Below are 13,944 nucleotides of genomic sequence, written 5' to 3'. Positions count from 1 at the left end.
TATAAGTCATGGTTGGAGTTGGTCTAAGGAGAATAGGAATTGATGCTATATGTCTCACTGACATGACACCGGCCGATGATTCCTTAATCACTCAAAAGTGTACATACACATATAAATCATATATGAATTTTATGTGATTTCAATATTTCGGCATAGAGTTTTCTTTTAAGATCGTGCTATTCAGTATTCACATATACTTTTTTATTTTTCACACACATCTTTTAATTTTCAACCGTACTACAATGATGAGTCATATAGTCAGGTCGGAAGAGCAGGATAAAAGAGAGAGAACGTAGAAAAATGAAAAGTAAAGTGTGTACATATTTTCTCAGGGCCAGACATAATATAACAGAAACTAAGCAAGCCCATGAGTAAGTTGCAAGAACGTAAGATTCTTAAAGCCCGCTAGGGCACTAGATATCAAGGCCCATATCTTGCTACCGAAAAACCCACTACGTATCGCACACATCAGAGTTTTAGGTTTTACTCCACACAGCAGAGCAGACGATAAGAGTACCAGAGCACCCAGACCTTCGCTGCCGTGTCCCCCTTTTGCCGTCGTTAGCTCATCCGCAACCATGGTATTTTCTCAACCAAATTTATCTTATCCTCTGTTTGGTTCCTGAGAAACTGAAATGGTAGGAAAAGAACATGTTTAACTGTTTATTTCTCTGATTTGTTCGTTTGGTTCTGTTATTTTTCTATCGTAGATCATTTCAGAGAAGAACCGTCGCGAGATCTCCAAGTACCTCTTTCAAGGTACCCAAAAAGATTAGATTTTTGTTAACTTTTCTAATTAGAGTTGTTAATTTTTTTTTCAATTTTTTGTTTAATTTTGTTGAATTTAATTTGAGCAGAGGGATATTTCTGTTTAAAGCTATGCAAATAGCAAAGATTAGTTTTTTCAATTTTTCTGTTGAATTTCGTTAAATATAATTTGGGCAGAGGGAGTTTGTTATGCAAAGAAGGACTATAACTTGGCAAAGCACCCGGATATCGATGTGCCGAACCTGCAGGTGATTAAGCTGATGCAGAGCCTTAAGTCGAAGGAGTATGTGAGAGAAACTTTTGCTTGGATGCATTACTACTGGTACCTTACCAATGACGGTATCGAGTTTTTGAGGACCTACCTCAATCTCCCTTCTGAGATTGTACCTGCAACTTTGAAGAAGCAGGCCAAGCCTGCTGGCCGCCCAATGGGGCTGTCTGGTGACCGCCCACGGTAATCAATTTGTTTCCTGTTCTTTATTTTTGATTGCATTTGTTGATTTCCAAATTGGGTCTGATTGTCTTGGGATATTGTATTTGAAGGGGTTGTATGTTGTTTTCATTTTAGTTCTTAAATGTTCGTTTACGTGGCTGATAAGTTGTTATGTACATGTATTTTGTGTAGGAAGCTTGTTTGATTGATTAAATTTGATACCTTTCGACTAAAATTGTTTTGCTTTCTGAGTTCTGCAAAAATCTGCAGTAAGGGTTGGAGTAATTGTAACTTATTTCGGGCAGAATGGATTATTGAAATGTTTGTTAAATCTGTTGATCTTTTTTTTTTTTGGTTTTACCAATAAGTTTTTTGGTAGATATAATGTTGGTCATGCAGGAAGAAATTGCTTTGTCTGATTCGCAACATTTTCCTGTTGTGCGAATTTATTTTGACATGATTGAAGTCGCTTTGGTTATAATTTGGATTGTTGATTATCTGTACAGTGGCCCATCTCGCTTTGATGGAGAACGTAGATTCGGTGGTGATAGGGATGGGTACCGTGGAGGACCCCGTGCACCTGGTGGTGACTTTGGTGATAAGGGTGGAGCTCCTGCTGATTTCAAGCCTTCTTTTGGGGTAATTTTTCTGTTGCCAATAATTTCTAATATTTTATTGTTTGTAAGGTAGGAAAGCAATCGGCTTTCTTTGGCTCACTATTTTTGGAAATTTTGATAGTTTATTATCGACAGCCATGGAGCTTTTTACTGATGCCTTCATAAACTTAAATTTTTACTGCCTATTTGTGTTGCGTGAGTACAATATTTACTCACTTTTGGAATATGATGCTATTCTAGCTTGAAACTGACTCATAGGACGAGCTGTAATTGTTCTCTTTTGGACTTTGACTCATCTTCCTTTCTTCTTACTTGCCATGTCTTTGTATATATTGCTGCGCATCATCTGAAAACCTTTAAATTTATCTTTACTTATTGATTCTGTATCGCAGGGCCCTGGTGGAAGGCCTGGCTTCGGTCGTGGAGCTGGTGGTTTTGGTGCAGGCCCAGCTAGCAGCTCTAACCTTTCTTGAGGGGGTTGTTATTTGATCAGTGCTTGGTTTCCTGAAGTTGGATTTTGAGAACAAGATGGCATATTCTATATTAGGAGATTGTAGCAGTTTTGTTAAATCGTTAAGGTTTGAAATAGGTGAGGGATCGTATTAGATGTTAACTTTATAGTACTCGGTCTTTGAATCGCACTTTGCAAAATTGTTTTCGGTTCGTTATCTATCTATATAAGCCTTGGATCATTTTCTCTCTGAATGTTTGGTAACTTTTAGCTTCATCTGTCAATGCTGGCTCCACCTTAACTACATAGTTCGTACTTTGAGAAATTTGATCTTTTGGACTTTGCTACATGTACTCAATATATTCACCGTCTAACAGTCAGATATACAACTAAGAGTTGGAAATGTTATATATGATCATATGTACTCGGAATGTTATATATGTTCATATCTACTCGTTAGATGGTGTCTCGTTAACAAAAGATCATTAGTAAGCATTGGAAACAAAATATTACAAAATTTGGATACTGAATTAACATTAGACAGATCCGCGGAAGATCTTTATGCGTGCCCTACAAGAAACATGTATAAACACACTAATACTGTTTTAGACTAAAGATTATTACAAGCGTGTAAGTTTAATGAAGCTCAGTCGACTTCCTGCATCCGACTCTCCTCAATCTTATTCTCTGTCGACGTGCGGCATCATCCTCATCAATGTCCAGGCTCAATTTCAGCATCGAGTGAATTCTCCCGGCAAAGTTGTTGGGGTCATCAAGGCTGAAACCAGAGGACAGAAGACCAGTGTCATAGAGCAGCAGCACATGGTCCTTTCAGTGATTTGTCGTTCTAATCCGCGTCCGTACTCTTCCTTGGCTCCTTCACTATGCCGTGGTCAGGGTTAATCTCCATAATCTTCTTGCTGGCCACGTAACCGCTCATGGCGGTCAGCAAGCAGCAAGGCGAGTCCACGATTCTGTCAGACACCACCTTCTCTGTTCTCTCCCCTAGAATGTCCTTGATCGTCTTGACATGTTCTCGAACTACTGTTTCTTCTCCTTTTTCTGCTTCTCTTCCTCCTATTCATCCTCGAGCTTAAGCCCTTCCTTGGTTGCGGACACGAGCTTCTTTCCATCATACTCCTCCACGGCCTTCCTGCTCTCACCGATGATGTAGTAAATGTCCTTTTGGCTCTCCCCCATCCTGGTGACATAATCCTTCTGGCTGTCCTTATGGATTCCCGACTTGAGATTCTTAGAGAAAGCCTCGTAAAACTTGACACAATCCTTTTGTTCTGTTCTCGACCAAAAACTTTTTAATTAGAATTGTTCGTTCTTTTTATCATCATTTAAAGATTCACTGTAAGATAATTCATTCAATTTAGAGATCATTAGTCATTCATTGTATCGAACAAACCTAAAATTATGATAACAAGTAGTATCTTCATAAAGAATTGTCAATTTTTATTCATATACATGAATCAAAATTCAAATACATGAAAAAACTGTGACAGTTCAGCAAAATCTTTTATCTATGAGTTCAATGCATCATCAGAGTATTAGTGACAGTAACCTCTAAGATTATTCTTGTCGATGTATGTAAAGAAAGTTTTGTCAAAATATTGCAGTTAATAAATAAATAAATAAAAAAAAAAAAACCCAGCTCGCCCTCAAGCCTTGGCAAGTCGTATTTCCTTGTTGTCCTGTTTCCACCATGAAAAAGACACACAGAAGAGGTACGCCCAGTGCGCGAATGCAAGTATCATAGGTGGTTGGATGAGTATATAAAGTTTGAGTGGGACTAGAAAACCAATCATCTTCAAAGTTGGTAAATTGGAGTGGGAGTGATATTTGGCCCTAGAAATATTCAAAGGTTCTCTACTCTGAGCAACTATTAAAATTTGGAAAGATATGAATGTGAAAATGCATACCACTTCTTCGGAGTTGTTAGATATGAACATGATGAGTCCAATTATTCCCAAGTCTAAGAAATAAGGGCCCATTTGGTTATTTTAAGTGAATAACAATGCTAGTTTGGTTTGAGGACTAATTTTTAATAAGAAGCTGTTACGTTGACATGACACGAGCAGAGCCAGATTAACACGAAAAAACAAGGGGCTTGTGTGTTTTTGTGAGAGAAAGTGAGGCTAAAGAAAGGACTCAGTGTCCCAAAGTTTTTTCCTTGACCAATTTTCATAAAACATGACGACTTGGAATGAAACTCTGAATTTCATACTCTTTGACTATCCTTTATTTTCTCACTCCTTTGGATTTATGGAAATTAAACGCAAGATATAAGTAAAAAAATACTATTAGACACCAGTATTAAGTCATTGAGGTAACCTAGTGGTAAATGTAGTAGAGAAATGGGTAATAGCAAGGTTTTAAAAGACGCTAGATGCTAGACACTAGTTGGGTGGCGGACTGAGGCCTAGGACCTAGGTGGATTTAAGTAAATTTATATATGTTAATGTTGTATAAATAAATGTCTATTTATACTTAAAAAAACACCTAAAGATGGTTCAAATTTGAAAACATGGGGACAACCATATATAATGAGTGTTTATCCAAATATCTAACAAGCCTCTTGCATTATATTGACAAAATAAAATGCAAAAGGAAAGTTATTGATTTTCTGTCTAAGTGAGAGTCGAGACCTAGGCAGGTGCTTAGACGAGTTTATGCGGGCTAGACGAACCCCTAAGCAGGTCTACGCGCATTTTCTCAATTTTCAAATGCCTATAAACCAATCGGGTTATGGCCGGCCGCCTAGCGCCTAGACGGGGTCTAAACGGTGTTAGACGGGGATGTTTAGAACAATAAGTAATAGTAGGCTAGATAAAGACAAAAGTTGACAAATCTTTTTTTTTTTCTTTTGTAATTTCATTGTGAAAGGTTCATAACGTGAGAAAAGTCAATTGTTCTCCAGCATATCCTATATTTCGGAATTCGAAGCGTTAGGATCTTTTCACCATTGTATGACCAGGTGGTCTTGGCCCAAATACGACGTGTCGTAATCACTCAGTCGTGTCAGGTGGTCCATCTAGCTTCGGAAATTGTTGGGGTCAAAAGTAATAGATGCGTGTGCTTGAAGATGTATGCATCATGTGTGTAACGAAGACCCGGTTTTACTTTACTTTAATCTCACTTTTCCCAATTTTCGTGTTCAAAATTTTGGAAGAAAAGTCCCATTCAAAAGTCACGGATTTTGCAAACCATCCTCACGATCACCAAAAGCACTTCTTGTTAAAGCAAAAGCAGGTGGCTTTTTGCATTGCATTGCTTTCACAGAAGACTTTCACACAAAACCCATTATTTGCTATCCGAAAAATCCACCTACTAAGCTGATTCTCTGCCAGGCTGTGCTGATTCACGAGCGCCATTAAAGCCCCAAGCAACCCACTTGGGGGTTTTTGAACCCTTTTGAGAAAAGCACTTTTTTGGAAGTTGGAAGTTTGGAAATGGCTGCCAAGGAGTCGAGCTCTGCAGCTGCTTCGGCGGACGGAAAAATCAAAAGGGTGCTCACCCATGGCGGTAGATATGCGCAGTACAATGTGTTTGGGAACTTGTTCGAGGTCTCCAGCAAGTACGTGCCTCCCATTAGGCCTATTGGGAGAGGTGCTTATGGCATTGTCTGGTGAGCTTTCTGCTTTCAAAAGTCCTGATCTTTTGCTTCTTTGCTATCTGGGGTACTTTCGATTCGTTTTAAAGCTTTAATTTTTTATGTTTGGTTGGCTTTTTTGGTCGAAGAATACAAGAACCCCAAGTCGAAAAACAAACAAAATTAAACATGTTTTGTTACTTACGTTGAGTGGTTCGATTCTAATTACTTTTTGTTTAAATTTGAAATGGAGGGGACCGGCGGTGGGCTCCCAGAGTGTGTGGGACCTTGTTGTGCTTAGGTGGTAACATGCAAGTTAGGGGAACAATATCGGTGTGGATAACAGTGGGTCGCTTGCCCGTGTTTTTGAAATCTTGACAGTTGTGCTAAACTTAGGAATTGGTTGTAGCTTTGTCAATATGAGTTTGGCCTATGGAAAAGTTTGAGTGCTATTCCTTTGTTCGAATGATGTTCAGGATTATTATGCAGAAAAAATGTTTGAAATACAGTAAGGAACCTTGTGTGTGACCGGTTTATTATTCGAGCCACTTTGTTGTGTAAATGATTTGATATCTTGGATTAGAGGTTTTATTGGTGCTGGTATTGAATATTATGCATACTTTAGCATGAAACAAATTAGAGGAGGAATATTTTATTCCGAATTTCAGATAGTTGCGTGTTTCAATCAGTTCGGATAACTGCTAACGTACAACGAAGCTGGTTTGTTGAATAGGATTAGGCATGTATTCTTTGCTGTTCATGAAGTTGGTAAGCGTGGTTTCATGCCATTGCTTCTGCTCATCATGTGTAGTGAAGAGCAGATTAGCCTAGAAGGCCGCTTATAATACTGCGAAAAGCTTTTCCATGTTGTTCGTTCTACAAGTATAATCTTTGGCTAACAGAGCAGTCAATAACACAACTTCTTGCTTTTCAGTGCGGCTGTTAATTCAGACACCCATGAGGAAGTTGCAATTAAGAAGATTGGTAACGCTTTTGACAATATAATAGATGCCAAAAGGACACTAAGAGAAATCAAGCTTCTTCGTCACATGGACCATGAAAATGTAAGTTTATTTCTAAGAGTTATACAACTTGAAAGCAAGTCTAAGACAGAATACATGCTGATATGGTACTACATCGCTAAAGACTCTGGATGATGCCTTACAGGCTACAGCATGTTGAATGTATGATGGGTTTAACATCTTATTTGTCTTGCGGGACTTTCTATGAGGAATGTTCTTCAGCAGTCCGATTCCTTTGTTTATCGTTAATGGCTATCCACTATCAAAAGATAACGTGATTTACACACAGCATGTCTGAATTTGATTGCCATATTGCATATCAGGACTCATTTCCATGTGCCTTTATCTGTTTATTTTCTGTTGGACTACATATATCACTCTTTCAGAATTACATCTCAGCTAATTCCCTTTACAGGTTATTTCTATCAAGGACATTGTACGACCACCCAAAAAAGAGACTTTCAATGACGTCTACGTTGTTTATGAATTGATGGACACTGATCTTCATCAGATCATTCGTTCTGACCAACCACTGACAGATGATCATTGTCAGGTTTGGAATCAGTAATATCACTGGGACTTCATCCATTGTCGTTGCAATCATATAGTTCACATTCTTAACATATTATTGGTTCGTTGCAAATTTATTGCATATTTTGATTGCATAGGGGATTTAACAATCTTTTACTTTTCTTTCTCTGTTCCTAGAGGTTTCTAAGTGGCAGTTTCTGTATTTCTGATGCTCGATGAATATGGACTTCTAATTTTAATAGAAAAATGCAGATGGAAACTTAGACACAAACACCTTGGATATAATGATCAAATGGGAAAGAGATAGATGTTGATTAAAGAGAATTCATGCACTATTAAATATTTGTGATTGCTGTTAATAATACAGGAAAAAGCTCAGTTAAATAAATTATTGATTTGTTACTAAGAAATATTTTTTGTTGCTATTGAACTGTTAAAAGTTAGTAACATCTTATCAGAATGTTTTTGCTTTTGCTATTGTAAATATTTTCTCAGTTTTATTTTTTTTTTATAAAAAGAAATATCAAACATGGCTGATGTTTCGGACATTGTTTAGAATTAATAATATGGTATTGTGATCTGGTTTGTTTGGTTTTTTTGGGTTCAAAGTCACGCAGGGTATTAACATTTTTTGAATCCGATGCAGTACTTTCTGTATCAGCTGTTACGAGGACTAAAATATGTGCACTCAGCCAATGTCTTGCACCGTGATTTGAAGCCAAGTAATCTGCTTCTAAATGCTAACTGTGACCTTAAAATTGGAGATTTTGGACTAGCAAGAACAACATCTGAGACAGATTTCATGACCGAGTATGTTGTCACTCGTTGGTACCGAGCACCAGAGTTGCTACTTAATTGTTCAGAGTACACAGCTGCAATTGATATCTGGTCTGTTGGTTGCATACTTGGTGAAATCATGACGAGAGAACCTTTGTTTCCTGGGAAAGATTATGTCCATCAGCTGAGGCTTATTACGGAGGTACTACTTGTGGAACTTCCACAACAACAACAACAACAACAAAGCCTTTTCCCACTAAGTGGGGAACTTAAAAATCTAGTTAAGCATGCTTTCTAGTTTTGATCTGCGGTTGAAGTTTGTTAGATTAGCTGGATATAAAAGGAAAAAGATAGGTTGTTGATATGTTCTAAATAGGGTGTGGGAGGTAAAAATTAACAGCCGCCATGGACAAAAATTAACAGGGGTGTAGGAGGTAAAAATGGGTGTGTGAATAGCACTACCCTCTAAATATTATCGTGCAAATTGTTAAATTGATAGTAACAATATGGCATGGTTTTGGATTTCGTATCATTCTTCTATCCTATCATTTTATTGGGAATAATGCTTCGTTCTCCTTTTTTATTTTAAACTCGAAAGTCTTTATATGTTCGTGCTTATGAGATGTACGTTGAGCCTAGTGTGTTGCTATTGTTTCTGTTTACAGTTGATAGGTTCACCTGATGATGCGAGCCTCGGATTTCTTCGAAGTGATAATGCCCGTAGATATGCAAAACAGCTTCCACAATTCCGGAGGCAACAATTCGCTGCTAGATTCCCTAATATGTCTCCTGGGGCTGTGGATTTGCTGGAGAAAATGCTTGTGTTCGATCCTAGTAGACGCATTACTGGTATGAGAAATGAGTCCAAATTTTCGAAGGGATTTCATTTAGTCCATGCTTTTCCCGACTTATACTTTTATATCTGTCTGCAGTCGACGAGGCACTTTGTCACCCATACTTGTTGTCCCTTCATGATAACAATGATGAGCCCATCTGCTGCGCAAGGCCTTTCCATTTTGATTTTGAGCAACCTTCGTGCACTGAAGAGCACATCAAAGAGCTCATCTGGAGAGAAGCAGTGAAGTTCAATCCAGACCCAACCCATTAAACGAAAATGCTCTGTTAGGGCTGTATATATATGTATTATGAAGAACTTTCCATCTTTTAACAATGTATAATCAATCACCGTTCCCCGTAAGGGAACTAGCTCTAGAGAACTTTCGCTTGTAACTCACGGTCAAGTTATGTGCAAGGAGCTTAAATACTTGAGGGAATTAGCGTCCTACGAACATCGGTGAAGCCCCCTAGTGAATGCTTGCAAAGGCTCCAAAGCAGTATATTGAAGTGAGGATGGGGGGAAATGATTTCGAGCTTTGTTCAAAGATTATAAATGTTGTATTGATTTGGAATTGGGATATGGAATTTCTTTCTTTTTACTAATCATATAAAATCGAAAGATTTGAAGAGCTTTTTTCGTGTTTTTACTTGGTCAGATCTTGCACATTGCAGATTATTGCTTCTTTCCTGGATTTGTTATTCTGTTCATTGTGATGATGTCTCGATTGCACCTTGTTTTGAGAACTTGACGCAGGTACAGTTATGCATTGGCATTGCCCGTTACAACTTACAAACTCCTCACTTCCTGTAGCTTCAATGCGTAGATTGATATGGTAAACTTACATTAAGATTAATGGGATCGGCATTCCCCCTATTGTTGTCCCCTGATTCTCTTTTGATTTATTCAATCAAAAGGCTAAAGAAGAAAGGAGCGCAAGAAAGCGAGTTTTAAAATCACTTCCCAAATTTTGCTTGAAATGGTTCGTCTGCTCGTTTAAATAATCACTTTGTGGTTAGGGTTCCTAAAGTATATACCATGTCTTGCACACCAAGTAACCGATCCAACTTTTCGATTCAAACGTTTAATGTAATTTTGTAATATAATCTATCAATCTTCATAAGAAACAGATTCCCTGGTAGGGAATATGATACTTCAATTTATCACCAGTGCTTCCTCCTGTAAAAGCACACCTGGACTTGAACATTATCAATTGGCAGGCTCTCTTCTGGAAAATTGCATGCTGCAACACTGCCTGGACCCTGGTCGGCCAGAGCCTCACACGGCTGAGGAACAACGCGGCTTGAAATCCCGGCACCATCAGTGCAGTTCCACGGTAATCGTAACATTCGATATGCAAATCCCTGTAAACGGATCACCAGGGATCCCCTCCAACTCAACTGCCATTGTCACATTCTCAGCAACCATGTCATGATAATTTATGTTCTGGATCACAGGAAGAGCATTCGGATCGTAGCCGTTATCTGCATGGGATCCGTAGTTTCCTGTCATCCAAAATGCCCATTTCATAGTTTTCATAGTCATTCCTCTCACGTATATGTCTTTCACAAATCCTCCTCTTCCCACAGCAGTCTTGATTCGAACTCCCGACTCCGAGTTGATGGCAACAATGTCCTCTGTCCTCTCATCTTGGATTCCACCTGGCATCTCACTTCCAAGTGCAATCACCGCACTGAATGGAGAAATGCACGTCAGCCGTCTAATCACAAGCTGTTTCGTGGGCATCCTGAAAGCAATTCCATACTCGTCCCAACCGCTTTTTACTGCTATACAATCGTCCCCAGAGACAATGTAGCAGTCCTCGATTCGGGTATTAGTGCAAGAATCTGCACAAAAACAAACCGTTATCAGCCTTTGTTATCGGCATGATATTGATGGCAAGTTCAGAAGCACTTATACTAGCAATAAAAAACTTGTAAGAAAAGTGCTTACCGGGGTTGATCCCATCTGTGTTTGGAGATGTCACTGGGGCAAGGATTGTAATGCTTTGAACAAGAACATTGCTGCATTTTAAACATCTTTGATTAGAAAAGTGCTTATTACCTCTTTCACCAGTTCTTACAACATAAAACATAAAAAAAAAAAACGAAAAAATTGGAATGCTTTCTATATGTGCGCACTGTGCGTTCTGTTTATACCCCCATTATTAGGTTATCATATTCATATCTTTTAGACCTCCATATTGGCCTTGCTTCAACTTCCATTTTTAGAATTCTGTAACACAAATGTGCTTTAACTTTTTTCTATATGGATGGAAACCGACCATGAGAACAATGATGGCCTCAGACAATCTAAAACGTAGCACACTCATATTCTATGTATACTAGCAAAAAATATATATGAAATCACGACATTAAAATTGTCTATTTATTTGATACATATATAGATGAATAAACGATCTTAATTTGATCATTTTTTAACATGTATGATCTTGAATCGTAATAAAAAATGAACAATTTTGATTATTGTGTAAGTTGCATATTCATTAATCATAATACTGGACCCTAGCTGCTCACTCCTTCCCCTATCAAAACCCTAGATCTTTGGAATTCATAGCCAGCAACCCCTTAATCTGGCTTGAGGCTGGTAGCAGCCCCTCTTCCTCTTCTCGCTTTCCCCCATCCTCTTTTCATGGATTGTTGCAGATCTACATTTTGTTTTAGTATTTTCGTCAGTAAATGTCTCAATGGTCTATTTACTTACGAGTTTGAGTATTTTAATTTTGTGCCGGCGTATTATCACTTCTCTTGAGTTTACTTCGCTGTTTCTAGTAGCCTTGTTAGTGTTGTGCAAAAAAATCATGTTGCTGTGAACATTTGTTGGTGTCAGCATTGCTGGCTGTCAAAGAGTGTCCTTATGTTCATTATATTAGTTTTTGTGTGTAGAAAGACTCAAATGTCAATTCGAGAAGTGCTTGACTTTTTCATTAGGAATGAAGTTCTCTTGGATTTGGGATGCAATCTTAACTGCGTTTACTAACGCATACAAAATAAATAGAAAAAAAGCATATGTAGCTCAATGTATAAATATTAGGAATTGTATTGATAAAAGAGCAGTTGATCTCATTCTCATTTCTTCACTCTCTTATTACAATGTTTTGATTTATAACTTCTCTTATTTCAAGTAAGCAAGCGTGTTGTAAATATAATTAAAATGGAGTATTGTCAATTAAACTAAATCCAAAAGGCATTCTTGTTGTTACTCACATTCCATTGTAGTTCTGTAAATTCTTTTTACATCTATTAGCTGGTTTGCGGGAAAAAGGACAAAAGGAACAAAGAAGAACAGAGTAAATCCGTGACAGCATGCAGGACGATTGTGGTGAGAGAGGAAGAGAGTCAAAGCCCAAAATGACCTTCAAACTGAAGTTGATTTTTATATCTTGTGCAGACTTTAGGCAACTCTTATTCGCACTTTCTGAGTTTGTCGTGCTATTTGCACTTTTATTTTGTTGTCCAGCATTTTAAGCACAATATTTTATTGTCATAGGGTAGTGATTTTATTTCGCACAACCATTATATCCTTTTGCACTCATACTTTCATTTTTGCCATTTGATTTATTCAATTTTAAGCCTCTGAAAAGGACGAGAATGCTGAATGCGTAGTTAGAAAAAAAATGGTACGAAGATCATTTTCTTTTAAACCAACTCAGGAAAAATGTGCAAAGTGAGATTTTGGAAGTGAGGACACATTTCAGTTTGTGTATCATCATTTTTGTGTCACATATTCTAAGGCTTTCAGAATTTGACAATGATAACGTTTTTTCTGGGTTTCATTACTTGTATCTTCACAATTGTCATAGGATGAGAGTGAATGGCCGGTGATTGAACCCCTTCCGTCTTACGGTCTGAGGAAGGGACAACACAGATGGTGCAAGATTCATCAGTCTGATATTTGGAACCAATCTCACTGATGTTGTAATAACAGGTAAAACAACCACGAAATTTAATCAAATTATGAATTATATTTATACTATACAGAAAGTTGTTGAAATTTGCCAAGTATAACAGAAAGGTACATTTTTATACAGGTGACAATGGCACCATTGATGGCCAAGGTGAAGTATGGTGGCAGAAATTCAAAAAGGGACAGTTAAATTACACCCGACCGTACCTGATTGAAATTATGTACTCCGAAAACATCCAGATTTCCAATCTCACTTTGGTTAATTCTCCATCATGGAATGTTCATCCTATTTACAGCTGGTTTCTTTCCCTATTTCTCCAAATTTTTTGTTTTACCTGTTATTACAACATCAGCTGGTTCATCCTATTTATGGCTGAGATTCATCCTCTTCTCTCCCTTCCTATCGAGAAAGTTGGTTCACTTCATCCCCCACCTTGTTTATAGACCTGAGAATGGACAGAACCCTAAAACACTGGCGGTATTATAATTGTACATGGTAGTAAGTAGTGCACTACTTCCTCCATTTGCTTGAAAAATGCTAAGGGTATTTCTCATACGTAAGTGCATGACTCATATACGTTGTGAGCTTCTAATCAAATGTATGCAAGCTTGGAAGTCGCCTACTTGCGCATGAATGATTGATCGAAGCACAATTTCTATTTGATTATGCCAGTGATTGCTAAAACTACGCATTTGATACATTGTATATATTTAGTCAATGTTCTTTTCAAATATTGATTTTGAGATTATAGAATATCAACAATAGTATTTGACAAAAAAGATTAATAAAATATCTCTAAAAAAAAAAAAAGAAAAAAAAGAAAAAATTGATAACGTGCCAAATTTTATAAATTATTTTGTCAAATAATGTATATTAATATTTCAATATCAGAATTCCTTGTATACATACCATGTAAAGTGAAAATTCTATATTATACAATGTATAAGATGCAACATTACGCTATGTGACTGAATTTTAATAGTC

The 13,944-nt window shown here is 37.5% G+C and overlaps 2 protein-coding genes and 1 pseudogene across 2 annotated transcripts; 2 read left to right on the top strand and 1 right to left on the bottom strand.

The window, feature by feature from the left end:
- Nucleotides 1–384: 384 nt before the first annotated feature.
- Nucleotides 385–2,523, top strand: LOC126627028 (40S ribosomal protein S10-1-like). The gene is made up of 5 exons (XM_050296449.1): nucleotides 385–581; nucleotides 711–759; nucleotides 946–1,222; nucleotides 1,708–1,840; nucleotides 2,211–2,523. Exons 1-5 carry the CDS (start codon nucleotides 579–581, stop codon nucleotides 2,289–2,291), a joined length of 543 nt encoding a protein of 180 aa, XP_050152406.1. The 5' UTR covers nucleotides 385–578; the 3' UTR covers nucleotides 2,292–2,523.
- A 2,891-nt stretch (nucleotides 2,524–5,414) lies between these two features.
- On the top strand, nucleotides 5,415–9,663 carry LOC126627192 (mitogen-activated protein kinase homolog MMK2-like). Its single transcript, XM_050296629.1, has 6 exons — nucleotides 5,415–5,903; nucleotides 6,802–6,931; nucleotides 7,305–7,442; nucleotides 8,067–8,399; nucleotides 8,863–9,046; nucleotides 9,130–9,663. Exons 1-6 carry the CDS (start codon nucleotides 5,728–5,730, stop codon nucleotides 9,303–9,305), a joined length of 1,137 nt encoding a protein of 378 aa, XP_050152586.1. The 5' UTR covers nucleotides 5,415–5,727; the 3' UTR covers nucleotides 9,306–9,663.
- Nucleotides 9,664–10,075: 412 nt separating this feature from the next.
- On the bottom strand, nucleotides 10,076–11,257 carry LOC126625516 (probable polygalacturonase; annotated as a pseudogene).
- Between the last annotated feature and the right edge of the window lie 2,687 nt (nucleotides 11,258–13,944).

Source organism: Malus sylvestris, chromosome 6 (genome assembly GCF_916048215.2).
Source record: "Malus sylvestris chromosome 6, drMalSylv7.2, whole genome shotgun sequence".
Lineage (NCBI taxonomy): Eukaryota > Viridiplantae > Streptophyta > Magnoliopsida > Rosales > Rosaceae > Malus > Malus sylvestris.
Note: the sequence above shows the minus strand (reverse complement) of the source record. Positions and strands in the feature narration are given on the sequence as shown.